At 35.3% G+C, this 26,980-nt stretch overlaps 3 protein-coding genes and 1 long non-coding RNA gene across 14 annotated transcripts in view; 3 read left to right on the top strand and 1 right to left on the bottom strand.

Moving 5' to 3' along the window:
- Window positions 1-26,980, bottom strand: part of LOC101891682 (activin receptor type-1) — a 174,920-nt gene that overhangs the window by 3,589 nt on the left and 144,351 nt on the right. For 6 of the 9 annotated variants that reach the window (XM_059127786.1, XM_059127784.1, XM_059127788.1 and 3 more), the window contains exons 1-2: window positions 3,651-3,805; window positions 103-232 (exon numbers count right to left, since the gene is read on the bottom strand). In XM_059127786.1, the coding sequence (XP_058983769.1) occupies window positions 103-232; window positions 3,651-3,717 (197 nt within the window). In that variant the 5' untranslated portion in view covers window positions 3,718-3,805. Of the gene's footprint in view, window positions 1-102; window positions 237-326; window positions 413-3,650; window positions 3,807-26,980 lie in introns of those variants that run through there. The other 3 variants (XM_059127785.1, XM_059127791.1, XM_059127792.1) reach the window with 3 other exon arrangements.
- Window positions 827-3,201, top strand: LOC131804705 (zinc finger BED domain-containing protein 4-like). Its single transcript, XM_059127780.1, has 4 exons — window positions 827-1,155; window positions 1,210-2,716; window positions 2,774-2,923; window positions 2,992-3,201. Exons 1-4 carry the CDS (start codon window positions 842-844, stop codon window positions 3,184-3,186), a joined length of 2,166 nt encoding a protein of 721 aa, XP_058983763.1. The 5' UTR covers window positions 827-841; the 3' UTR covers window positions 3,187-3,201.
- On the top strand, window positions 4,488-4,875 carry LOC131804706 (uncharacterized). The gene is made up of 2 exons (XR_009343232.1): window positions 4,488-4,626; window positions 4,699-4,875. It is a non-coding gene; the product is annotated as an uncharacterized LOC131804706 (long non-coding RNA).
- On the top strand, window positions 7,180-25,702 carry LOC101891499 (uncharacterized). 3 transcript variants are annotated; one of them, XM_011296265.3, is made up of 4 exons: window positions 7,180-7,398; window positions 15,168-16,852; window positions 23,320-24,990; window positions 25,614-25,702. In XM_011296265.3, exons 1-4 carry the CDS (start codon window positions 7,371-7,373, stop codon window positions 25,626-25,628), a joined length of 3,399 nt encoding a protein of 1,132 aa, XP_011294567.1. In that variant the 5' UTR covers window positions 7,180-7,370; the 3' UTR covers window positions 25,629-25,702. The 3 variants fall into 3 exon arrangements, with proteins under 3 accessions (XP_011294567.1, XP_005176010.1, XP_058983762.1); XM_005175953.4 differs by having other exon boundaries at window positions 7,181-7,398; window positions 23,320-25,702; XM_059127779.1 differs by lacking the exon at window positions 7,180-7,398 and adding an exon at window positions 15,007-15,031 and having other exon boundaries at window positions 23,320-25,702.

Genomic DNA, 26,980 nt, shown 5'->3' with positions numbered 1-26,980 from the left:
TGCAAAATATTAGAGGATTAACATTAGCAATATTATATTAGCTTTTTATTCAGATCCTGGCATCATAAGAATATATCTACCCAACAAATCATATATCCTTACCTTGGATGTGGCGGCTGTATGGAATTTTGTGCGGGCACAATTGGAAATTCCTTGCTGTTTGTATGTTGTACTTCTGTTTCTCTATCCATATTTTCTTGATGCTCGTCTAGTAGTTGGCCATTTATTTCACCTTTAAGGAATCAAATCAGAAAATTTGTTTTTAACAACGGAATCAACACAAAAGCTCAAAGGTAATCTGTAATAATTGTTTTGCATTAATTTACAAGTCTAAGTTCCAAATTCTAAGGCTGTGATTGCATTTTTACACGGTCCGCTCATTAGAACACAGAGCACGAAGCCGATCGGCTCGCAGTCGGCGTGCAGCCGCCGCCGACTTTTTTTAAGTGATCTGAGCCGCCGCTGATGTATGCGGCTCTCATCGGCTCAAATTTTTAGCCGACTGAGTCGGCTAAGCCGTTGAAAAATATAAATTTATACAGCAAATTTGTATAAATATGTCTTTTAATCTTATCGATAAATTAACATATTATAATGCTCATTATTGGACGATAATTTACATTGTGCGCTCGTCTTCGAGAGGCTAAAACGTGTAGGCTATTTATATTAATTATACCCTACACCACATAGTGGTAAGGGTATTATGACTTTGTAGATTTGTTTTTTTTATCACAAAACCTTTGGCAACCTTTTGTAACTTACGAATTTTTTATGGAGTGGCAACCATATTTTTTGCCAAAGATTCGTTGTGTTTTTGCTTGTTCAAAGAAAAGAATGCAAAATGTGCCAAAGGAATATTAAAAATTATTTTTCCGCTAACCGAAAGGGTCAAACAGTTTTGACTAAATCAGAATCCGATTCTGACGAATCTGTTGATACTGAAATCAATATTTCTCCATATGCAGATGTATCTCGATATGAAGATCCTTTTAAAAAGAAAAATGAATTTAAAAATTTGGCAAAGGTTGTTGTAAATGAAGGTGGTATATCAATGTGTTGGAAATATTTTGGTGATCTCTATTTTAAAAAGAGGCATATTCTTCAAAAATATAAATTTTGCAAATTGTGTTTGGATGAAAAGACCAATTTAAAAAGGTAAGAATTTCTAATTTTTTCCATTCGCATGTGTGTAAATGTTTATGATTTTAGTTTTGGAAAATCAACATCAACCACAAATTATATGAACCATCTACGAGCTGTACATAACTTGGACGTGAAATCTTTAAATAACCTGAAAAGTTCAACAATGACACAAAATGCATTGAAATCCTCAACAAGTTGTAACAACAAACAACAAAATGCTCGCCGGGTCGCCGAAATGTGCTGTTGGGATTTGCAACCGTTTAAAATTGTTGAAAGGCCAGGATTTAAGAAATTGGTATCTTTCTTAAACCCAAAGGCTATATTCCCCACAGATAGGACAATAGCTACGACGGCTTTAAACGATGTTTATAACATATATTTGGACCACGTAAAAACAAGCCTTAAAGAGTCGCCCAAAAATGTTACACTTGTATTGGATATGTGGTCAGATAAACATAAGCACTTGTCTTACATAAACATAAAAGTGCATTTCTGCCAAAATTTTCAAATGCAAATTGTAACGCTCAAGACAGAGATCTTTCCACGACCTCACACTGGACTAGCAGTTGTAGAAAAAATTGAAGAAGCTTTATGTGAATTTAATCTGTTGGAAAAAAACATATGTGCTGTTACTGATGGTGGAAGCAACATCGTTTCAGCTTTAAAAATTAAAAATATACCAAGATATGGTTGTATGGCTCATGTTTTACACAGATTTTTGATGGAAGATATACTAAACAACAAGTCATTTGAAAATATTAATAACATAATATCAAAATTAAAAAAAAATTATGGCAGCTTAATGTATAGCTATGAAGAAATATCAAATATTCAAAATATGGAGGAACAAAACGATTTAGAAAAAATATTTACAGAGGTTGAAATAATTTTGGAGAGTTTGGATAGTTGCGAACAATTTCCACATGGAGATGACTATTTTACTGAACAATATGAAGCAACTTTAAACGTCAAGCACCACACCTCTTTGAAAAATTCCGTTGCAACACGTTGGAACTCTCTGCTTGCAATGATTCAAAGCTATACGAATAATATATCCACTATAAATGTAGCATTAGTTAAAGCTAAAAAGGAACTGTTAGTGATTGGGACAATGGAAAAGCAAATTATAACGGAATTTGGCACGTTTTTAAAATTTTTTGAGGACGCCACAAAACACCTTCAAGGCCAAGATTATCCGACGATATCTTCGTGTATTTATTTTCAGGAATCCATTATGTCCTCATTGAAGAAAGAAGAAGAAAAAGCGTCTTTTGAATTAACAATCAATTTATGCAATTTCGCTGTGCAAAACTTCACGAAGCGATTCAAAGTATATAGAATGTATGTTGTAGCTGCGCTTATGGACCCATGCCAAAAAAACTGGCCTGTTTTAGATAAATATATACTACAGATACCCAAACAATCGCCAAACTCCTTGGAACTTGTGCATGATGTTCTGTCCCCAATTTCCAAGGAGAACTTGATTATGGAAGAAATTGAAAAATTAAAGGAAATCGATGACACATTATTAAATGAGCCATCAACGAGCACTGAACCAAATGCAAAAAAACAGGTATTATGTTTTAATAAATGTAAAGGTAAACTTAACTGACGTATATTTTACTTGCAGAAAATATCAGCTAGTCGTCAAAGAATGTTGGAATTTATGGGACCATCGCCTTCTAATGTACAAAATAACGTAGAGTTAGAAATAAGAAAATATTTGGAAATGAAAGTCGAGGCGGTTGAGCCTCTAGATTGGTGGCGACAGAACAAACAAGTACGTTAAAGATTCACATCTTAAACTTGTTTTAAGCAGGTTACGTTTTGACCATTTACTTTTTATAGATCTTTCCAAATGTTGCTACTGTAGCAAATATGTGCTTTGGAATTCCAGCCACATCAGCATCTTCAGAGCAAGCATTTTCATATGCCGGGAATTGTGTAAATGCAAAAAGAAGCAGCCTGCATCCGGCAACAGTAAAGAAACAATTGTTTGTTCACGATAACAAGGCAGTCGTCGAACCATTTTTATCAAATTAAAGTATTTTTATTAATTTTTAATGAGCAACAAATGTGCATATAAACTTATATTTTCATTTTTATTTTAAATTAAATGAATTGACAGTTATTAAAACAACCGAAATTATTTGTTCACGTTAAAGTCGTCGTCTGTAGCCGACTTTTAGCCGCCGCCGGCCGTATATTGCTTTAGCCGCCGCCGCCGATTTTCTTTCGGCTGCAGTCGACTTTTAGCCGCCGCCGACTTTTTTATGCTTAGCCGCCGCCGCCGAGAATTTCACATCGGCTTCGCCCTCTGTTAGAACACCAAACAATATACACACATAACGCGACAACACAGGCACACATACACACATTGAGGAGAATAAAACATAAAGAACATGGAATTTTACGTTTATTTTTATTTTTTTGATGTTTAGATCATATTAATTTATTTAATTGTCACTACTAAATGTTTCACACCATAAATTGTTTAGTTTATATACCTTTTACAAGTTTTATATGGATTATACAAATAATGAAAATAAAAATAGTCCACTTTATAATAGCCATTAGGGATAGTTAAGTCGACTTCTCGTTTCGTTGTTACCGTATCTTTTCGTTTCGTATTTCCAACAATGAAGAGCGAAGCGTTGGAAACAAAAGTAGTGAAAAACTTCCCAACGAAACGAATATGAAGAATATGAAGGCCACAAAGGAATACCCGATAAAAATAAACGAAAGCAAAGACTCGGGGTATTCTGTTGTTTACGAATGAGACATGAGAAAATTGAACATCTTCACTAAAGAGCGCGGAACTAGTTGCTACAATCGTTTGCCGAACTCGACTATGGACTTGGGTTAAAACCGAGTACTCGACTTTTCATATTCGATTGTTCGACTAATGCTATGTTCTCAGTACCCATTCATACGGCACAATTCGTAATTCATAGTAATATAATTTCTTTTTTCAATTTTTTTGTTTGTTGATTTTTATGGGAATTTGTACGAAAGTATATGAAATTAGCATTAATAATAGTTGTGTTCCAGAACCTAAAAGTTAGTACTAATTAGTGCTAATTCTACTACAACGCGTTCCCGTACTCCAAAAACTAGCAAAACTTGCAGCTCTCTCGAGAATAAAATGGCGCTGAGTGGTGCACATTTCTGCTTGTTTTAGCTACATGAATTTGGCCGAGCAGAAATGTGCAAATTGTAAATTTGACATTTAATTGGCAGGGCTAACAAGGTTGAAAAATGTATTAATACATTTCAATGTTCGCGCGTAACAACAAATGTAAAGAAAAAAGATTAACTTAAAAAATAAAGAATAACTAATATTTGTCGTGCAAAAAACAAAAAGAGAAAATATGGAGCAACTGATGTATTCACTTTTGGATGATTCCAGCAGTAAAGAGGACTGGCTGAATGAGGAATCAGACGAAGAAAACGTATTGGAAAACAGTGCAAAATTAGTAAAAGGTAAATTGGAAATTAGGCTTAGAATCAAAGTCGTTTGCTTATTACTGCGAACATTTTCTTCTTATTTTTTAGGTTGGCTGTCTTCCTAACTTGTAGCATTAAGTCTTCTTGCAGACTTAACATTAATTTAACCGGCGCCTCCAACCATGTGAGCTTTTCCGGGTTGGGATTTGAGAAAACTCCACCTCTAAATACTCTTCAACGCATTCTGAAAACAAAACTTTCTAAATAAACACCATTCAAAAATAATTATTAATTTTAATTTATTTTCAATACTCATTTTTAAATTTTAGCGTCCATTTCAGTAAGGTTTCACTAGTCCGATTTAGACTGTTTTCTTTTGGAATTTTGAATGTTGACATTTTAGCACATTTCTGCTAATTTTCCGTTCCCTTATTTTTTGAGCACACCTAAATGAGAATGGCATTTCGTACTGTTCTCTCTTCTGCTAGTTTTACTACTAAAAAAGTACTGGAACACAACTAATAATAGAAGAAATTATTGTTTTTTTCTCCAAAGATTTATTTTATCTTTTATTTAACGATTTTCATTCATGAATGATTTAAGACTGTCTGGTTGGGCTTTTATTCATTTAGATCATTCATGTTTTGAACTTTTTGTATAAATGTTGACATTTTACATATATTTTTCTGTTTTTAAATTCGGTTGGAGAGACACTTGTCAAAAAAAAAATTTGTCGATACAAAAAAAAAAAAAAAATATTGCCTCTTTCTTTTTTAGTTTTCTGTCGAAATTCCAACTCCTGAACAAAAAGGGTATCTCGGATGAGAGAAGAAACAAAATTTACTTTCGTTTGAATGCACAAACATATATCTTTCATTCAACATTCAACATTATATCTTTCATTCATAATTTTCGGTCTTGCTGAAAATTTTAAAAAAATTCATAAATTTTTCTATTTTGCATTTTTAAATGTCATAATTAATTTTGACATAAATGCTTTCTTTTGTCAGGGGTGGCACACATTTCATCGTAGTTCTGAGAGTGATTTGAATGGTACAAAGAAAAATCTTTGTTCGCTCAGAAAATTTTGTGTGAGGAATTAAGTAGATATTTTTCTTAATTAATGGTCGACCAACGAATAAAAAGCGAATCACGTGTCATGTGAACTTAGCATAACAAAAGTGAACTATCATGGAATACAGGTAGTCGTATCGACACAGCTGCTCGGACAATGAACTATCAAACCAAACTTAAAATTGAAAATGTTGAATGAAAAATTATTCAAATTTGTAAAAATTGTTAAAACACGCATATTATTATAATCTCCGATTGACGTCGTATAAGAAAACTTATAAAAATCTACTTATATTTGAACAAATATTTTAAAATTTTTGACATACTAATGTTCCCAAGCGTTGATGCATCTACCTGTATTCTTCTACCATGTGAACTATAAATGCTTTGTTCCAGAACCTGCTCGAATCCATGGTACAATAAAATGGTAAGGTAGAGCCATCAGCTTTTTACGATTTTTTTTTAAATGTGCCCGACTTCTGCCAATTTTGTGTATTTATTAATTGTATTTATTGTTTTGAAAATGAAAAAAAAAAATATTTTCAAAACCAATGATTGGAAGACATGTACATTGCGGCTCGCGGAGTAAAGTTATTAGGCAGTTTAGCCATGAAATTGAAAAATTGAATAGTTTGGATTATGTTTTTGAGAAAAAATCCGTTCATTTCATTCATTCGTTGTCGCTATTTGACTCATTAAAATATGAGGGTATGAAAAAAATGAAAACAACTTGTTTCATAAAATTTTGTATGAGTCTGACAGAAAGCGGACATAGCCTCAGGGCTGTATTTCTGTAGTTTTACGAAGCTGTTCTGCCTCTTATTGTACCATGCAAGAATCTACTAGTTTTGCACTTTTTCCGATATCTAAAGGGAAAATCGGTTATCGTACTTTTACATTCTTGCAGTTCTGGAACAAAGTTAAAGAAAATATATGAAAACGGCCTATGACTGAATCATATTCATATTCCAGAACTGCAGAAATGTAAAAGTTTCAAATACGATAGCCGATTTTCCCTTTATGATACCGAAAATCATGCAAAACTATTAGATTCTTGCAAGTTCTGTATCAGAACAGAAGTTTAGTTCGACCAGGTAAACGTTCAAGGATGGTACAACGAAGAGAAGGTAGGCTTACTCGGAAAAAGCTGCAAGTAGAGAGACTTACCTGAATGAATTGTAATGTGGAATTACTACCAACAATTGCACCAAGCAAATAAAAATATTAAAATCATATGGTGTCATAACCCCACCTTGATTTTATTGTACCATGGGTAGATCATCATTTCCGCGCTGAAATTTTGGGATGTTGAAAAGTAAATTGCTTTCGAAATTATTTAATGTCTTCCAAAAACGTTCCTGCCTATTGATGGCATTAAAAAACTTCCCCTCAATGTGCCTAACGTGAACTGCGGGTGTTTTCATAGGGTGGCAACAGCTGTTGTTGCTGTATTGCCAGATTTGTCAAATATTATTGTTTCGTTTCGGAACCACACAACTCTATTCATTTTCATTTTAGTTGATTCTTGTTTTCTTCTCAACTTGCTTCGTCGGCAAAATTGAGTGCTGCACTTCGTGCGACCCCGGGTTACTGTGTGTTTTTATTTAATGATGATTAATCAAATAAAAAATCTAACTGCAATATGATGGAATATAAATAATAAAGATATATCAAATGAAACTGGAGAACAAAAAACAACAATAAAAATGGATGTGGATAATGACAATTTTTACGGTGAGAAAGCCTCCCAACTTTTATTTGGGGTGTATTACGGGGAAAAAGTGGTGATTCAAGTGTTGTGTGTGTGTATATGTATAATTGTACATATATAGTGCAATTATGTCAAATATGATAGTTTGCGGCGGTTGTGTGTGCGAGTATAACAAGAATTAAGCAAACTCATTCATAAGGTTGCAAAAAAAAAAAAAAAACTAAATACAATATAAGAAACAAAAATGTATTTTTGTTCACCCTTCATTTTATCTATACATCATATAATAATGAGAAGGGAATCGTTATTTGTTGGCCAATATTATTTGTCGTTGATTCGTTAACATCCATATGTTTGTAGAGTAAAAAGAACCAGAAATTTCTTTTAGAATTAATATACTTACGACGGAGTTGTAGAAGATTATTATGAAAGTAAACGACGATTATCGAAAGCAGAACAAGTTGTGTCCGTGTGCTTTATTTTGTTAAAAAAATGTATATTATACACTGTCAATTGTGTGAGAGAGTGTTGGTGTGTATTTGTTGTTGTTTGTTTATTTGAGTTGTGTCCCATTTTTTTTCTTTTTGCCGGAATAAACGATACGAGGGAATACTACGCAAAGCAACAGAGGCAGCCGCCGACACGTAAAATCCATGTTTCTTCCCTATTGTTTGTTTGGCTTGGTTGTGTGCCATGAGAGAACAGGTTTTGTTTTCTACCTTTGCATCTCTCTCTCCGATTGTCAGTGCCTACCTGACTGACTGCAGTCATTGGTGATACGTGTGCATGTGATGTATTTTTCTCTCTTTCTCTTTGATCTCTTCTTTTTTTTTTCTGATGGAATTTAATTAATGATTCATTGAAGACCGTTAAAAACGTGGTTTCTTTACTGAAAAGGAACGGTAGCTTAGAAAGTAACAAAGTATTTCTTTTAAATAAAATATTATGAAATAATTTATGCATATATTTATAATTGAGATAAGACATTTTTGTGTAGCGTAGATGATAACAGGGGGAGATTGTTGTTAAGAAATGTCAATCAAACAGGTATAGGGAATGTCAAATGCAGTGATTTGGCGGATTATAGTTTATATTTGGAACGTGGCTTGAGAATGAAATTGAATTTAAAGCCGCATTAAACATCCATGAGAAGGATTTGACATGAATTTGCATGGTACCCTCATCTACAGTTTCCGGTATATGCGGGTAATCCTTAAAAAATTAGTAGCATTACATATGGAATATGGTGGAATGCATTTTGGCAACAAATGCGGGTGCAGTAAATATATATGGGTACAATTGGGAAACAAGGTAAATTGTGGAATACATACAATTTTTTAGTCCTTCCTTGGAACTAGGAATGTCTTTCAAATTTATATCAATTATTCAGCCAGTGTTGGCCTTAACTAAAGTTGAATGTCCACAGCACTATTTAGCTACCAAAGTCTTCTGGAACATACCGCAGCGCAACATTAGATGTAGTGTTCTACCGTATTATTGTTCAGCATAACGAAATTCTCTTTGAGCCTTCTGTGATAGAACTGATGCTATGCCTTGTCATTTCTGTATGAAAATTACAAGTCGGCTTTATTCTCCGATTGGAACAAAACTTGGCAGAGTTCATATGCTTTAAAATTTAGAAAAAAAAAGTTCACAAATAGCTGGAATATGCACTATACTACCAGGACAAAGCCTAACAAATTCGAACAATGAGAAAGTCTACCAAATGTTGGCCAGTTCAGATATAAATATAGCTCCCATCCGATCTTTTACTTAAGCCTTCTCAAATTCATAATATGCAATCTATGTCAATGATATTTGGTACGAGAGATCTGATACATTATAAAAATATTTCCGTCAAATCATTAGTTCCATCCAATTTCAAATTCAATTTGATCTAAAGCAGCAATAGGCATTTAATCACAGTTAGTATGATTTGATTCCCAATATAAACGTAAATTTGTCCCGGGTTGTTCCTTTAAATATGCATAGTTGTATGGGGTATCATATAGCCAACCTCGGCCGACTTTAAACTTTTCCATTCTGGTGTAACATGTACTTCATAGCTGGTATTTTGGGCACAATTGTTTTAAACTTTATGAACTGTATTGTATCCATCATATCAAAGGTTTAATCTCTAATGTACTGCATTTACACACATGAATTTAGGTAACTACATTCTTTTACGTTTTTATTGGTAGTCATAAATGTTTATGATAAGTTTGTTTTAGTTTAAAGATTTTATCAGAAATAGAAATGAGAGCATATGTCATAAAACTTTATAAAAAAAAAACATCAAACAAAAAATATAATAATAATAAAGAACTCAATACTTTGCAACACCTACAATACGGTCATATCATATTCTATATAAAGTACTTATGATTTTATTTTTATATATTTCTTTTGTGCCTCTTCAAATATCACCACAAATCTTATCTGTATGAATTTTCAAACATTTGAGAAAACATATGAAATCTTATCAGAAAAAAGAACCCATAGAAGTCATAACTTTTTCTTGAGATAAGAGAAAAAAGGTATTTTGTTTTCAAATCAAAGATGGTGTCCCTTGTTGAATACCCACTCTCAAACGAAGTAGAATTACAGGCAACAAGTAGGAACCTGTTGTTGTAAGATTGTCTTCTTAGCCATATTTCTTGGAATTTATCTTGATGATGATTTTTAAATAACCATAAATTTACGAAATTTCAAAAGAGGGTGGAAAATTGAATTGTTATCAGTTGAAAACATTTGGGATGGTTTCACACATGAGCGCGAGCACACACACACAATCACAGGCACTTTAGTGACTTAACCATTTACACACCCTTTGTATTTTCAACACTTTTTTCAACAACAACACCATACATAATTTAGAACCGACTCATGCTGTTTGAGAAAATGTTTAATTTTAAAGTCATGTTTATCACATCAAACCAACCATATTTTGGGTATTGTATTCCATGTTGTTAAGTGTTCATGGAGGAGTTGGCATTAGCAAGTACCAGTATCTGGAAAAATCATTAAACAGTAAACCCTTTGATACATAAATTAAAGCATAGATAAGCAACACTAATTCTAAGTTTAGTTTATGACGAAGTAGGTACACTGGAGTTGTGAAATACATTTTTCTATAACTATAACAAGAAAAATTGTCATTAAAAATGGTTTGAAAAAATTCGTTTATTTTGCATTATTATTTTTTTTTTTGAGTATTTTAACAGATGTTTTGTGAACACAACTTTTTCATGGATGTCCAATAGTGGAATTATGTATAATTTGTATTTCGTACAATTTTAGAATTTCGTTCCATCTATTTACAATATAGAGCTGGTGGCTTGCAGCATATGTTTTTACTGGATCTATGAAAGTTCCATGTTCAATTAGATGCAAGAAATATAATTGCAAATGCCATTATGAATGCTGGGCACGCTGCTTTACTTTTACCCATTCGGAATCTATGTAAAGAAACTGGTGGTGCAGCTCGTCATGTATCGGTTCTTAAAAAAATGTGTATGCCTAAGGTGGGATGATGAAATTATTAACTACAAAATTAAAGTCAGGAGCATAAATTTCGAGCAACTTCATGCATCCGTTTCCGGATGTTTGTACAGTGTGAGACAAAAAAAACTGCAACAAAGTCATACGCCATAATTTCTACATTTTTTCTTAAATTATATTGAATGAAAGCAAAAAATTATCGGAAATAACATTACATTTTAGAATAAGTTTAGATTTGTTTGAATTGGTCACCTTTGGCACGAATTATGGCCTTCAAACGGCCAATGAACGCTGCCCGGATGTTGCTCTGCGGTATTTTCGCCCATTCCCGGGGAAGCGCTTGCTTGAGGTGATCGATACTTTGGTATTCTTTAGTGCCAACCTAGCTTTCTAAAATACTCCAGACACAATAGTCCAACGGATTGTTATACGGAGACTTTTGTGGCAATTGTGCGCTGGAAATGAAGCGAGGAACCTCATTTTGTAACCAAATGCTGAGTGCGATGGTGCTGAGCCTAAGGCTTTAATACCCCTCCAGAATATTTTCGCGATAATATTCGGCATTTATTCTGATGCCACGGTCGATTAATACGAGCGGAGAGCGAGAAAACTAATTTCGGCAGTTTACCACTTTCGGTGGTACAATTGTACTTTTGCCCATCCTTTCCTATGGAAGCAAGTCTTATCTAGCTCCTTACCGTACAGCGAACAGCCAATCCTTGCTCCGGTCAACTTAGCTTACAATACGAGGCTGCATAAGGTATGATGGAAGTTGTCAGAATAGAATATGCTGCATACTACATGCCATCCTGCAGGACTTTCCAAGAGCTGAAGTAAACGTTAACCCTCATGAACGTAAAAGCGAAAAAAAAAAAAAAACAAGGATGAATAGAACGGTCTGCCGATGTATACACAGAATTGGTTATAACTATGGACGACAACGGCCATTGAATCTTCTATAATCAATTTCGACACAGTCCTAAGATGTAGAATGGCTCTGAAAAATCTGCACAATACTTTCTGGCCTTGTTAGGTACCTGGACATTGCAAAATCGAAGGGAATGAGAAAGCCTATGGACTGGGAATGATGGGCTCGTAGTCAAAAGAACTTAAAAAGGCCGCAGGCATCTTAAAACCTCCCAATTTTAATTTTACCAGAATAATACTCTCTAGGGGGAAAGATAAACCGAGCTCGTACAACGTATTAACTAAAGAAATTTTGTCGAATATCTCCTTATATAGAACACAGTCTCTATTATCCATAAACAGGTCAACGTTATTGATATTAACTGATCATGGAAATGAAATCCGAAGAAGAACATGAATAATTTTAATTCGAATACTGCAGGGTTTGTGAGGATGAGGAAGAGAGTGAAACGAGTTAACATTCATTATGTCAATGTCCTGCTTTATCAGGGGAGAGCCTACGAGTTAAATGTATAGATTCGACTCATTATCTCAGTATGAATTCAGGAATTGTTATCTATAACTTCACGAACAATGCTACATTCGCTCTGGCGTACATCTTCTTTCTTTTGACGCATAATGATTATAATGGACCGAGAGGTTTGTGATTTTAATTCAGACCACACCTCCTCTTACCTAAACTTATAAGAACTTTTAAATATGAAGTTTTTGCACAAGTTTCTCCATCTTAGAATTGTCTAACTATGTATATTGCCTATGTTCGTTCTACAGATGAGCTAATATTAAAATCTCATTACATTGATAAGATGTTCATATTTTGTGCCTACAATAAAGAAACATATCAGTAGAAATCCGTAGAAAACGAAAAAGCTGATTAATTCAACTGTTGCTGAGCCATAACAATTGATCTGAGTTTCGCGTTATCAGTTTGTACAGGTTTTCCCATTAGAAAAGAAATCGTTTGGAAATACGATATAATTGTCAATCCAAAAAAACATGGTCAAATATATATATTTAATTGCACAGCTTATCAGTTGTTTTCATCTTTCAAATAAATGGATTTTCCAGCGGTGATTTTATTATAATCACCGTTGTGGTGCTGTATAAACTGGAAAGGGATTTTAATAACCATTAAGTGATATGTTCATGAAGTGGGTGAATGATGGTAAAAATGAACCAAATTATATATAGAAAATCTGAAAAAAAAAATATTTAGGAATTACATTTATATATGTTTTTTTTTTTTTTTCATTTTCAGAGGTATTTGTTTTATCCTAATTATCCTCTGATAAATTTGTCGGAAATGATTCATGACCACTGACATGTAGCTAAAGGAATCAATTGAAAGTACTTGAAACCATAAGTTCCATGTCTCTTGCAATTTTGAAGCTAATATTGAATTAATATTCTATAGTAAAAGATCATGAAATATCATCGCATAATACATCTCAAACATTTTTTGTTTCCTCCGACAAACTTTTCAAACATTTTGCCACAAAATATTATCAAATGACCCCCAAATTTTAAAGATTTATATGTATAACAATTAAAAAAAGCTGTAAGTTCGGTCGGGCCGATCTTTGAATACCCTCCACCATTTGGAACGATTTTGGCAATTCTCAAAAACAATAAAATTCGTTAAAGATTCTGTTAAAATCTTAAAAATACCGAATGCAGCTGTTATATTAGGGTCTATACGGCGACATGGACCTGCATAGATAACCTTTGTCATAAGCCATTACAATATTCAAATGCGAAAAAAATCGGTGAATAATGTAGCCAAAATTAACAAAATACCGAATATCGGAAGGTACCGTTATATGGGGGCTATACGAAGACGCACAATTTTCTGTCTTAGGCTGTAGTATTCATTACGAACTTCAAATACCAAATTTGAAACAATTGCGGTGAATAATGTCGCTAAAATCATCAAAATACCGAATATCGAGAGGTACCGTTATATGGGGGCTATACGAAAACGTGGACCTGCAGAGACAATCTTCTGTCTTAGGCTGTAGTATTCATTACGAACTTCAAATACCAAATTTGAAACAATTGCGGTGAATAATGTCGCTAAATCATCAACGTACCAAATAAAGGGAGGTACCGTTATATGGGGGCTATACGAAAACGTGGACCTGCAGAGACAATCTTCTGTCATAGGCTGTAGTACCCATTACGAACTTCAAATACCAAATTTGAAAAAATTTCGGTAAATAATGTCGCTAAAATTATCAAAGTACCGAATATCGGGAGGTGCCGTAATATGGAGGCTATACGAAGACGTGGACCTGCACAGATAATTTTTTGTCGTAGGATGTAGTACCCATTACGAACTTCAAATGCCAGATTTGAAAAAATTTCGGTAAATAATGTCGCTAAAATTATCAAAGTACCGAATATCGGGACGTGCCGTAATATGGGGGCTATACCAAAAAGTGGACGTACATCAGCCATTTTCAATACCAAAATTGCTGCAGACATACTACACATTTGAGTAGAATTTTATCAACCTACTTCACTTCGTTTGGAAGTTAGAGTGATTTCCACAGACGGATAGACGACCGGACCTCGCTAAATCGAAATAGAATCTTATGCTGATCAAGAATATATATACTTTGTGGGGTCTAAAATGTATATTTCGAGGTGTTACAAACGGAATGACAAACATAATATACCCTCCATACTTTGGTGGAGGGTATAAAAAAGAATTGTGACTTTGACCTTCAGTTTCTTCTTATCGAAAAAAAATCATGAGAGATGACTTGAACTGCTCATGGTATACAAGAATTTCATAACACTCAGGTTATGAAGAAAAGGCAACTTTCTTTAAAATATTGGTCATTAGACCACTTTTCCCAAACAAACGCCTCTAGCGATGAGTAACAAGCAATTCAATTGCTGATCCCCAGGCATAGGTATGAAGCGTGCTGCATACCAAAATGCCAGTTATCAGTAATTTTGACACATCACTCTCCACAGATCTCCCCTTCACTTCACTTCACACACAATCAACGTCATTTTCATTAGATTTTTGTTTTTGCTCTTCATATTGATCGGTCATGCTGCTTGCAAAAGCCACAAAAGTTCACCTTCAATTCAGCGCCAGCGTCAAGCACAGCTATTCGCATTAATTATGTAAATTTAATATTCAAAAGTCGCATCAATGTTTCTCTTTCGTATTTTTCTTTTCTTCTTCATCGTCATTTGCTTAAGACATGTCAGTGTGTATGTATGGCGTTCAAGAGTGGTTTATGATGATGTTGTTGTGTTGAATATTTTATAAAATATATATTCAATATTTTTTATTTTATTTCATCATAACCGTGGATTAAATATGTCATGTTTTTTCGCTTGCTTGCAGATGAAATAGCATCGTTTATGCCGCAGCCAGGCGATTATAGCCTGGATGATTTGGATGAAATAATACGTTCAACGGATTCCCATTTGGATGCCTCATTTGATTTGAATGCCTTCCCCAAAACATTAGGAAATCAAGATGATGATGGTGACTGCGCCATGGTGGGAGGAGAGACCACAAACAGCACGGCTGACTTGTTGGCCATGAATATGCTGCCGCCTCAGCAACAACCACCACCTCAGCTGATGACGTCTAGCGAAAATCCTCTTCCTGATTTTCATTTTGATTTTCCCGCCTTTCCTTCGCCTGCCACTTCCCAACAATCATCTGGTGATTATGTTTCACCTTTTGATACTCCGCTTCGCACCTCCTCCACATCATCGGTGGATGGTGATTGTTTCAATCCGGATGATTTTATTAATTTCCTTAACGATGATGATGCCAAGTTTGAGGATTTAACACCTGATACAATACGGAAACTGAATCAACACAATGAACGTAACACCCCCTCGCCGACGGGCAGTTGTACAAGTTCCAGTGGTAGTTCCACAACCAGTGGTGTCCACAGTGATTCCTCATCGCTGTTTTCTGTGCCGCGCAATGGTTCCGAACATTTGGCAACATCACCAGAACATGAACAACATGAAGATGATCTATCGGAATTTATACGTTTTAAAAATGAAAAATCGGAAAATTCGAATGGTGGTTTTGATGAGGCAGTGGACGAGGAAATGAATAAAGATGATGAGACAACATTTGTTGCTCCACCACCCATTGCTGCTGCTCCTGGTACGCCGGCATTGCAAACAAATCCCACACTCATACCAGTTACAACATTGCCCGTGGTACCAGTGGCCACGCTGCAACCTGTGAATATTGTACCCGGTACAATAATACCCGTGCAGACTGCTTTGCCAGTAAATAAGCTGACACCAGTGGTGAATATAAAAACTCCCGTCAAGCCAGTTGTTGCTCTGCAACAGCCAATTCCACAGTCTCAGGCAATAAAAGTAGTTACCTCTAACACCACCACCACTACCACCCCTCCAACGGCAAATGCAAATACCGCAAAAGTTACGGCGCCTCCTAATCCCAAACCCAAAACCATTTTCCTTTCCTCGAATGATTTTAAAGCCCTTATGCAAAAAGTCAATACCACAAATGGTGGTGCCAGCACCAATGGTGTGGTGGCCAAGAAATCGGCAACAACTCCCAAAATTATAATGAAAACGGCCAGTGGTAAATTCATAACAGCCAATAAACTTGGTCAGGCTACCACAGCAGCTGTGTCATCTGCCAAACCTGTAACCGGCGTTCCCAACACAATCTCCTCCTTACAAAATGGACAAAAATTGGTAAAAGGGGTGAATCAAAATCCCATGGTAGTAAAACATCAACAACAGCAATCATCAAAATTGGCCAACAATTCGAATGCTGCTCGTTCAGCTGCAGCAATGGCTGCCGCTCGCGCCACTCTGTCTTCGCTCACCTCCAAGAGTGGTTCGCGCAACGATTTAAATTCTCTGCGCGACTACAGCAATGGCGATGATAAAATCCTCAAGAAACAATTGCGTATGTTGAAAAATCGTGAATCGGCCTCATTGTCGCGCAAAAAGAAAAAGGAGTACGTTGAACGTTTGGAGAATCGCATACACAATCTGGAAAAGGAGAACTACTCGTTGAAGGGGGTAAGTTTTGAGGGGAAAATAATTGAAACAATAAAACATTTTTAAAAGTTATTTTTTTTTAATATATAGAAGACATTGAAGCGGTCTTCTATAAAATATCATTGGCGGGTCTTCTTGCTATTAAAGTCCACGATATATAAGATCTTTAGAAGTTCCTCAATTTCATAAAAGATCATAAGAATGCCTTTTCTTTTTTTGTGTGGAGTTAAACAAGTTTTCTTTCCTTTCGAAGACTTTTAAACTACGTTCTACTATAGAAATCTTTTATAAGGTTCTATCTTATATAAGAGCATTTTAGAACGTCATTAACTTTGCAGAAGAAGTGTGATCCTTATTATCTGTCCACAATTATGATCCTGACAAATCCACGATATAAATTGATGATCATATCCGTGAAAGGCCTTCTATATAAGTGCGCGATTATAGTCCTTATGGTTCTTCTCAGAAGCTCACGATTTAAGGGCTGAGAGTCCTTCTAGCTCTTATTGGCATCCTCAAATGTTTACTATCAATCCCTAGCCTTTTAGTCCTAAAAAATCTATGACCATCTAGAGGTTTACTCTTCTGTAGAAAGTTCAAGTTCGTGATAAATTGAAAAGTAGGAACAAGGTCTTCACGGTGCAAGCCGGCACCACTTGGGCCGCGGACAGGGAGACCTTGTTGATCTCTTATAAGGCGATAGGTCGCGTTTGTCAGCTATGCTACTCTAATGTGGTCTGCGAATATGGAATGGAAAAATATTCAGACCTGCCAGAATGAGGCCCTGAAATAAATAGAGTACCTCCTCATGACACCAGTGGACCAACTACCTGAGAAGTCGAAGGTCCTTCCCGTACATAAGCATAGCCATATGGTATACTTGTAGTGCTTGCTTGGGTGCTTGGAGAGAGCCTCTGAATCAAGAAGGCTATCAGGCAGGTTAGTAGCATTGATGCTGATGTAGTCGCAGATACCATCAACAACTACAGTATAAATGTCGTCCATTGGAACCCCGACAACTTCCGGACGAAGTTGTACACCCGACATTACAGCACCCTTCTCCGCTTGTACACGTCTTGGGTGAGATTGGTAGATCCTCTTTTAAATGTTCCTTGTGGTTAACACAAGCCACAAAAGCTGTAAGCTAAACTGACGGTGATGAAAGAGTCAAGATAAGTACCTAGAAACAAAACCTGTCAACTAAAACGGAATGATGAAAAACGTGATAAGGAAAGGACTTATTACACTTGACGCATGTTTAAACATAATAGGTAATAGCTGGGGACTGATCGCAGCTATAAGCTGGAACAAGATGGTAATTGGAAACCGGTTGAAGGTTATCTAGCCTACAAGAAAAGCCTACTCCCTACTATTAATTGATTAGTGGCATAAGAATAGGAATACTGACTGGACACTGTATAAGATTTGTGACCCCAAGATGGAATATCAATGTTCCTGACTACTGTAGACTAAGTGAAGATGAAGAAGAGGTAGAGACCATTGAACACCTACTATGCAGATGCCCCATGTTACCCACCAAGAAACATACTCTATTTGGCTCTAACATTCTTCTCAGACATAGATCCCATCATAATCTTAAATGGGCGTTAAACATAAAAGGATTTTTTTCGTATAAGCCCTTTTTATGGAATTCTCAATTTAGGAGACAGGCTCTCGCAAGGAAAATTGAAAAATAAATATATTAAAGATCCTTCTATTAAATCTAATGCTTTCTTAGCCCCTACTACTGGCCAACCTAAATCCATTTTTTTATCGTCTATACTCATTTTAATTAACCTAAAACCACATGGCTTTAATCTTGTTCCATTTTGTTCTATAATTTATTACGACTCTGCATTGAATTTGAAAAAAACGCAATTGTTAAGAACATCTTTGGGTTTTAATTAACGTCAGCTTTTTTATGGAAAAAGTCTTATCGCTATGCAGCCAGACCATTCGACTATAGCCATTCACTAAGTCGTCAGGTAGACACATGTTGTGTGTTGTTGCTGCATTGCATTTTTTTGATATTTTTCAATTTATTTGTTTGCTCTGTTGATAAGTTTTAGACGGGCCATGGCTGCAACAAATAAAAACAAACACACACACACACAAGTATATGCAAAAAATTAATATGTCTACAAGAATTGTTTGTGTATTTTTTTAAATATATTTTTCTGCGTTATTTTTTTATATTTGTACAACACAATATGGCTATCTCATTGACTGTCCGTGTAGCATATGCACACGCACACATTTGTATTAAAAATAATATATAAATTGTGTTTTTTTTACGAAAACAAAGTTATTGTAGATTCCCTCCTTTCTCTTTTCTTTAGAAATAAGGGGGGCACACAGTGCGAATGTTTTATCAAGTACAAACAAACAGCAATACCTTCTGCTTCCTCAAAATTTAAAGTAAATTTTTTTACAAGGCGTAAAAAATTTAAGCTATCAACAAAAAATACAAAGCTTGCTAGCCTCTGCCTCTCTTTTCCGTTATGTGAATCGTGAGCCAGCCAGCCAGGCAGTAAGTAAGTAGCTCAGTCAAGTAAATTACATTTCTTTTGGCTAAAAATGGCATTCACTTTTCTACCATCATCGCAGCACCGCACAATGGCGATAATAATGAAGAGGCAGCAAGCTATTGAGTTCATTGAACAGCAAAATGCGATTGTTGTTATTGCTGCTGTTGACTTTACCAAAAAAATATAATGACGACTTAAATATAGGTATATACACCAAGTAAATATCAATTGCTGGAAAGTGTGTTAATCAGTCTTATGGCAAAAATATAAGTTGACTTGTTTCCCTTCTCTCTCTTCCTCTCACTATTAGTTTGTCTGTCTGTTGTGGCCTATTATAGTGAAAGATAACGAAATATGTACAACATGCTTGGGGAGTAAACTCGGGAAGAGAAAAACAAAAACACGTTTATATTCATGAAGTGTTCAGTATATATAAATGTATACGATGAGAAGAACGCAAATACCTTTCTTTCCGCTTTTTTTTTGTGGCCATAACATTTTAGCAACACTACCAAACCAAATAGTGAATGTTGACTAACCACTTGATATGGCTTTTGCAATCAGACAGTTACCCAAGTCGTGAAAATGTGAAAATGCAAAGCATACTTTTAGGCTGAAATATAAAGAATATTACTTTAATTTATTTTCTATTGAACTCACACTACAAATGTAAGATATAAACTTAAAATTAGGATTGTTATTTGTCCAGCTACATAAAAAGCTCTTAAAGAAAGTCTTCTACGCATAAATTATTCAAAAGGATTTCTACAATTCGTATGATTTTTCAAGACGATTCTAGGATGAATTTCTATCTATCCATAGGCCTAAAAAGTGAACTAATACTATACATAACTTCTACTTAAGACACATAAGAAGGAAAAGCTTTGATCATAGGTTAGGTTAAAGGACGCGCGGTTGTCTTAGGGTAACCGCTCCACCAGGAGACTGCTGGTCTCTTCTTCCGAAATTTGGAAGAGAGGACATATATATAATACGTAAAATAAATAGTGATCCAGGACTAAAAGTACATTTAGTCACTTAAAATTACTGGCTAGTTGAAAAATTACTGCAGGCTCTACAGGCTGAGATGAAAAGACTGCAACCAAATTCAGACTGCTGCCATTTCTAAGCCACTAGTCCGACAGGTGTTAAAATTATTCCAGGGACAGCTCATTATATTGTTTACAAGCGTACAAAACCTTATTGTTGAGAATTTTCCAGAAAAAAGTTATTCGTAATAGAATTCAAGTGTGATTTCTTTATATTTGGCTGGAAAACCCTTAGTGGCTATCGTTAGAGCGCTCCAGCATTTTAATGTGAATAAATCTTTTGTTTCTCCTTCCATCGTTCGTTACCGTGATACTGGTAGCGTAGCCCGACGTCAAGGTAGTGGACGGAAGAAAACAGCAACCTTAGCAGAAATGGTTCTAAAAGTAAAGAAGCGACTTGGTAAAGTCGTAAAGGTAAAGCCATTGAAATTCCAAAAAGAGCAAGAACTTACACCGCAACAGAAAGAAAATAGACTAAAAATAGCTAAAGAAGAGTAGCTTCGCTTGGCCGAAAGTGGTGAACTGCCGAATTATGGTTTTCTCCGATGAGAAAACATTCGTTGTCCAGCAGTTTGTAAACAAACAAAATGATCGTGTTTACTTGCCAAAGAGGTCAGCTGAAAATGTGCACCTTCGGTTGGTCACCAGAACTCAAGCGCCGGTCATGGTGATGGTGCGGGCCGCCATAACAGACTATGGTCGCACTCCGCTCGTATTAATCGTCCGTGGCATCAGAATAAATGCTGAATATTGTCGCGAAAATATTCTGGAGGGTGTATTAAAGTCATGGCACGCGAACATTTTGGCTGCAGCCCTTGGACATTCCAACAGGACTCTGCACCATCGCAATCAGCACACGCCACCCAAGAATGGTTAAAAAATGAGGTTCCTCGTTTCATTTCCAGCGCACAATGGCCACCAAAATCTCCGGGTACCAATCCGTTGGACTGTTGTGTCTGGAGTATTTTGGAAAGCAAGGTTGACACTAAAAAATAGAAAAGTGTCGATCACTGTCGCCGGGAATGGGCCAAAATACCGCAGAGAAACATTCGGACAGCGTGTGACGGTTTCATTGACTATAATTCATACCAAAGGTGACCAATTCGAGCAAATCTAAACTTATTCTAAAATTTGATGCTCTTTCGGATTTTTTTTTTGCTTTTATTCAATAAAATTAAAAAAGTGTAAAAATTATGGCGTTTGACTTTTTTGCCTGAATATTAGAGAATGAAGACTGATCGTGTGTTATTTGCTCTCCCACTAGCCTGTGTTTCACATTGATGGGAGTCGAACAACGTCGGAGCAGATGTTGGACTGTCTTAATTTCTTCTATATCTTGGCAGATGCTACAGTAATTAGTGTCGTCGATATTCCATTTAGAAGCCACGACTCTCGCGCTGCAGTGCTCTGTGACGATACAAACCAACCTACAAGGTCAGGTTTCGAAATGGAAATGAGCAATATTCTCTTCTCGGAGATTATAGGAAAGATTGAACAGGACAGGACATTGAATGGGACATTACATCCTATATCATTTAACATTTTTTTTGGAATCTCCCGGAGTAGCGTTCGTGTATCACACCAAAGAATTTTCACGGCTTTTCTGAACTCCAAAACTGCCATAGATTTTATAGATTTCCTGTTCATTTGCTTGAAGACTTAATGTACTTAAGTAAAGTAGGCTATCTAGTGCGGCCTGAGGTGAGCTGATGAATGTATCTGTGAGCAGTAGCTATGTGGATCTTTGAACTTTATAAAAGCCTCGTCTATAGGATGACTTACCCAAAGAGTGCCGGTAAACTAGAGCACCATAAGTTAGGATAGGGCGAACAGTTGACTCATATATCCACTCGATTATGTGCGGTTTAAGATCCCCATTTCTACCTATAGAGTTCCTGCAAGATTAGAGTGCTATAAAGCTTCTCTTTGCACATTACTCAGTATAGATCACTCAGCTAGATCACTGTCCAGTTTGCCTAGAATTACGTTGATACAGTTTCCAACTGTCCTGCCATCTCAGCCTTTAGAATGTCGTCGTGTAATAGCTAAAAATAAAAATATTCCTATAAATGCATAAAAAATATTTTTTTAATGTTTAATTTTTCCACCATTATTTTTGGTGCTTGTGCGAGCCTGTACCACACACCGGATAGACGTTTCAAACATCTTCATCAATTTGTGGCCTATAAGAACTGAGACGACTGCACCATCCTGAGTAATTGTCCCAAAACTACCCTCTGCAATGGATGGGGCGGACTTCGAGGACGGCATTCCTATTGTAGTTGTTGATGGCATCTGTTATTCCATCAATGCTACTCAGACCTACCTGATAGGCTTCTTGATCTAGAGGCTCTCTCTGTTAGAGGTTTGGATCCCCTTCTCTATATCGTGTAGGTCCTTCCTGACATGCCCGGATGTGGGAGTCTTATACACCATATGATGGTGTGACTTGTATTCTTATTTCCACAGACCATGTGGTAAAGAGTTTGGCCTTATATTTTCATATTTCTCGCATGGTGTTTTTTTGTCGTCGAAAAATTTATTTTAGAGTATTAGTCTGAAAAATGTTTTAAAAAATCTGCGATTATAGTCCAAGATTTAAACTCTGTCGGCTGCTACAAAATCCACGAAATAAGTGAGAAGAAGAATACTTTTAAGTAGAAAGGATTTTTAAAAATCCCAGATTTTAACACTGACTGTGTTTACATTTTTTAAATTTTTCTTAAAAGTAATAATTTTTAATAACGGCTTTTAAAATATTAAACATTTATTTACAATTAGCTAAGACGTCCTAAAAATTATTTAAATTTTATCCAAATTAAAAAAAATTAAATTAACTTTCCTTGTTCTTTGTAAAAAAATCACTTTTAACATCAACCTTTTCCTCTCTTTGTTTTTTTTTTTTTTTAAGGAAAATACATCATTGCGTTCCCAGCTTATGGCCTTTGCTCAATCCTGCAATTGTAAAAATCGTAATGTCAGCGAATTCATATTGAAAACCCTGAACATCAATGAACGCCGTCAATTGATGGAGGGCAGTGGAGCAAAAACAGTATTAAACGCATTGGACACCACCTCATTCTTGTTACACTCCTGCGATGATACAATGGACCATCAGAGCGAACATGGAGATGTTATGGCCAACAACAAAGCAGCAACATCATCCACCAGACAACATGTTAGAATTGCTCCAAAACCCTTAAATGGTGGCACATCATCAGCATCTTTCAAAGGTTTCAAACATCGCATGAATGCCGCAACGGTCAAGAAGAATGTGGCGGTACTCTTTGCCATGGCCTTTATGGTCACCCTCAATGTGGGCAACTTTCAAAATTATTTAAATAGATCAACGGCCTTGGAAAATGCCATGGAAGTTAGTGCTGCTGCTGCAGCCAATGCCAATGACGGCGAAACACCGCTGGTTGCCCCAACGGGCAGGCGTTTGCTCTGGGTACCCAATGAACATGAATTTATGGAACAAAACAATCGCACCAAACGTGAGGCTGACTTTGCCAATATGCCTCCACCGCCGCTGCACTTTTTGCGGCCGGTAAATCGTACGGGTCGATTGAATGGAACGACAACAAAGGATGAACCACCCATAAAAGGTGTTGAATTTGGACCGACGGCTGCTTATGGAAATACGACAAACTGTGCCCAGGAAAACATGCGTTTGGCTAGGAATCTACACAAATGGATAGGAGACAATGGCTACTTGAATATGACCGGTGCAACTATGGACAACCACATAAATGGACAATTTGATTATGGCTCTGAAAAGGACTACGATGATATGGACTATGAGATTGGTGTAAAACAGAAACGACGAAAAATATATTTGAACGGAGATGAACAAATGACAGTGACTGCGAAACAGAAAAAATACGACATGGGAACGGATGGTAATTCATTGGATATTTTCAAGCCGCGCATCAGCGAAGAATATCTGAAACTTTTTAAGGGCATCAAACGTCAAGATGATACATTCTATGTGCTGTCGTTTAACATGGATCATTTGCTATTGCCAGCCTATTCGTATAACAAAAGTGCCAGGCCCAAAATGGCATTAATGCTACCAGCCGGTGATCCTTCGCTGAATGGTGACATTGTGCTAATGCAAATCGATTGTGAGGTTATGAATACAACCGAATTGAAAATAAAATCTCACATGATACCCGAAAAGCTGAGGCCAGTAAAATATGGACCCAATGTACGTGTGCATCCCAATGATGTGGCCAATAATGAGACAAAAAATAATGATGCAAAGGCTCCAGTTAAACCGGGTGCAGAAATTCACTTGAAAAGAGAAGATGACGACAAGGTGGTTATCATAGATAAACCTACTTCTCCGGCAGCCAAGGTGTATCCGGTGGTTGGGCCCAAAGTCCAGGGAAATGTTAAGCTAGCCGTTGTCGATACAGTGCCCACTGCAACGGTAAAAAGGAGACCACTTAAATTCAATGCCAATGATAGTGTCATCGGTAGTGGTGTCTTAAATGTTCGTAATTCAACACTGTTTACACGCATGAAGGAAACCGTTGGTGCTTCTGCAAATGGTTTTGTGGCCCAAGCAGCACCAGAGGTTAGAAAATTGATTTAGAAAGATATACATGGACATCAGCGTAACTTAAACCACTGGAGTAATATGTCACGTGGTCTTGGTTTTCTTTCATTTTTTTAACAGAAATTTTGAATATATTTCAAGTTTTTATTTAAATTAATGTATCCAATAGATCTCATCAAACGTTCTAACGCTTTGTTTCAAAAAGTTTCCACTTACATATGTCCGTATAACAGCAAAAGAATGGGGGATAAACCAAGACACGTGACAACAATTCAATTACATAAATTTTCTTTATTAGAATTCAGTTTAGATTGGAATTTTAAATGCCATTTTCATTGGTAGTTCAAAGAAAATTTTTGGGAAAAACTAAATTACTTTTGATTTTTGAATATTTGATTTATGTGATTATTTCTCAAATGTTAAGACGAGAATACATAAAACTTGATTTAGTTGTATTTTTTTCCTTCATAAAACCACAGCTTCCTTTTTTTATTGAGCTTTAGCTCTCCAGCTTTAACTAATCTTTACTTAAATTAATTAGTTTTAAATTGTAAATTAATTCAATTTGATTTTCTTTGAATTACAAATGAAACGAAAAAATGGCCTTGTAAACTATTTTCTTTATATATTTTTTATTACAGATATTTACCATCTAAGGTGACTATTTTGGCTCAACATTAAAACATATTAAATATAATTTATATGGCAAAACATAAACATATAAATTTTTTTAAATAAAATACATTTTTTGTTTTTGGTAATTTATTAATAAGTTTGAATTATTGTAACTCACCAATATTATTATTATTATTCTATATTAGTAATTTAAGCATTTATAACATTTCAATAATAATTATTAGTAATTCAAAAAGAAGAAAACCAATTAAGAAATACACGGAAACTATTTGAAATATGTACGTGATTTAAATTAATTGTTTTATTTTTATATTCACACAATATAATAACTTTTGTTTCCACAAATCGAAATATAAATAATTATGATGTCGTCTTTGTTTTTAAACTTGTTTGTTGTTAACCAAACTCCATGATTTTTCCAGCAATATTTGTGCAATTTTATCGTTTAAATATAATAAATTATACATACTTTTTGTGTATTCATTTAAGGTAATAATACTATAATTTTATAATAATAAATTAAATATTGTATATAAAAAAATATTTTTTAAAAATAATTTTAAATAAATAATAAATTTATAGGTAAAAACCCATAACAAGATGTTTATTTATTTTAGGGTTAGCTGCAATGCAAGAGTATACCGTTTTAAGGGACCATTTAAAACCTGTATAAATTATATAAAATTGTATAAAATTTTCAAAATTTGAAATTGTGAAAACAATTTTTTTTTTTTTTTTTTTTTTTTTTTTATGTATTATTTTGGTTGGCCCACTTTCTATAGGGATAGAAGGTTTAGTGCCATGTATCCGTATGTAGCTTTGCTACGATTTAATGGCATGTTCAGTGTTGGCAATATTTTAAATGTCGATTTCAGCTTCTTTGAGGAATTTAGCTACTATGTTCAGACGCTCTAAGCCTTGTGAATTTACGAAGTCTTCAACAGTGAAGAAATCGCATAGTGTTAGGAAACATCTCCGTTTGGTATTATACTTACTGCATTCAAAAATAATGTGGGAAGCAGTTTCATCAACCCCGCAATCATGGCATAATTTGGATGTAACAACATTCATTTTGGCTAGTGTATTCTTGCAAAAACAATGGCCGCTAAGTACACGATTTATCTGTTTTTGAGAAAAGGAATTAAATTTACAATTTTTAAACCAAGGTGTTCTGGATAAAGAAGGAAAGATTTTATAAAAATGAGAATTACCGTTTTGAGCTATTAAATGATATTCGCTGCTCCATTCGTCCCAGAGTATATTCGATATTTGATTAATGGCATCCGCTAGGGGCCATGGAATTTCAAGACTAGTTCCATTCTGGATTGCGTTTTTTGCAGCTATATCAACGATTTCATTAATGGGAATGTTG

The sequence above is a fragment of the Musca domestica genome, unplaced genomic scaffold, assembly GCF_030504385.1.
Source record: "Musca domestica strain aabys unplaced genomic scaffold, Musca_domestica.polishedcontigs.V.1.1 48, whole genome shotgun sequence".
NCBI lineage: Eukaryota > Metazoa > Arthropoda > Insecta > Diptera > Muscidae > Musca > Musca domestica.
The sequence above is the reverse complement of the archived record's forward strand: the minus strand, read 5'-3'. Positions and strand labels throughout refer to the sequence as shown.

What these genes read in the sequence shown, in the direction of transcription:
- LOC131804705 (XM_059127780.1), top strand. Translation starts at nt 842, where the DNA reads ATGTGCCAAAGGAATATTAAAAATTATTTTTCCGCTAACCGAAAGGGT. An exon ending in GAAAAGACCAATTTAAAAAG is followed by an intron (nt 1,156 to 1,209) that starts GTAAGAATTTCT and finishes TTATGATTTTAG; the next exon opens with TTTTGGAAAATCAACATCAA. An exon ending in AACCAAATGCAAAAAAACAG is followed by an intron (nt 2,717 to 2,773) that starts GTATTATGTTTT and finishes TTTTACTTGCAG; the next exon opens with AAAATATCAGCTAGTCGTCA.
- LOC101891499 (XM_005175953.4), top strand. Translation starts at nt 7,371, where the DNA reads ATGGATGTGGATAATGACAATTTTTACG. An exon ending in GGATAATGACAATTTTTACG is followed by an intron (nt 7,399 to 15,167) that starts GTGAGAAAGCCT and finishes GCTTGCTTGCAG; the next exon opens with ATGAAATAGCATCGTTTATG. An exon ending in AGAACTACTCGTTGAAGGGG is followed by an intron (nt 16,853 to 23,319) that starts GTAAGTTTTGAG and finishes TTTTTTTTTAAG; the next exon opens with GAAAATACATCATTGCGTTC.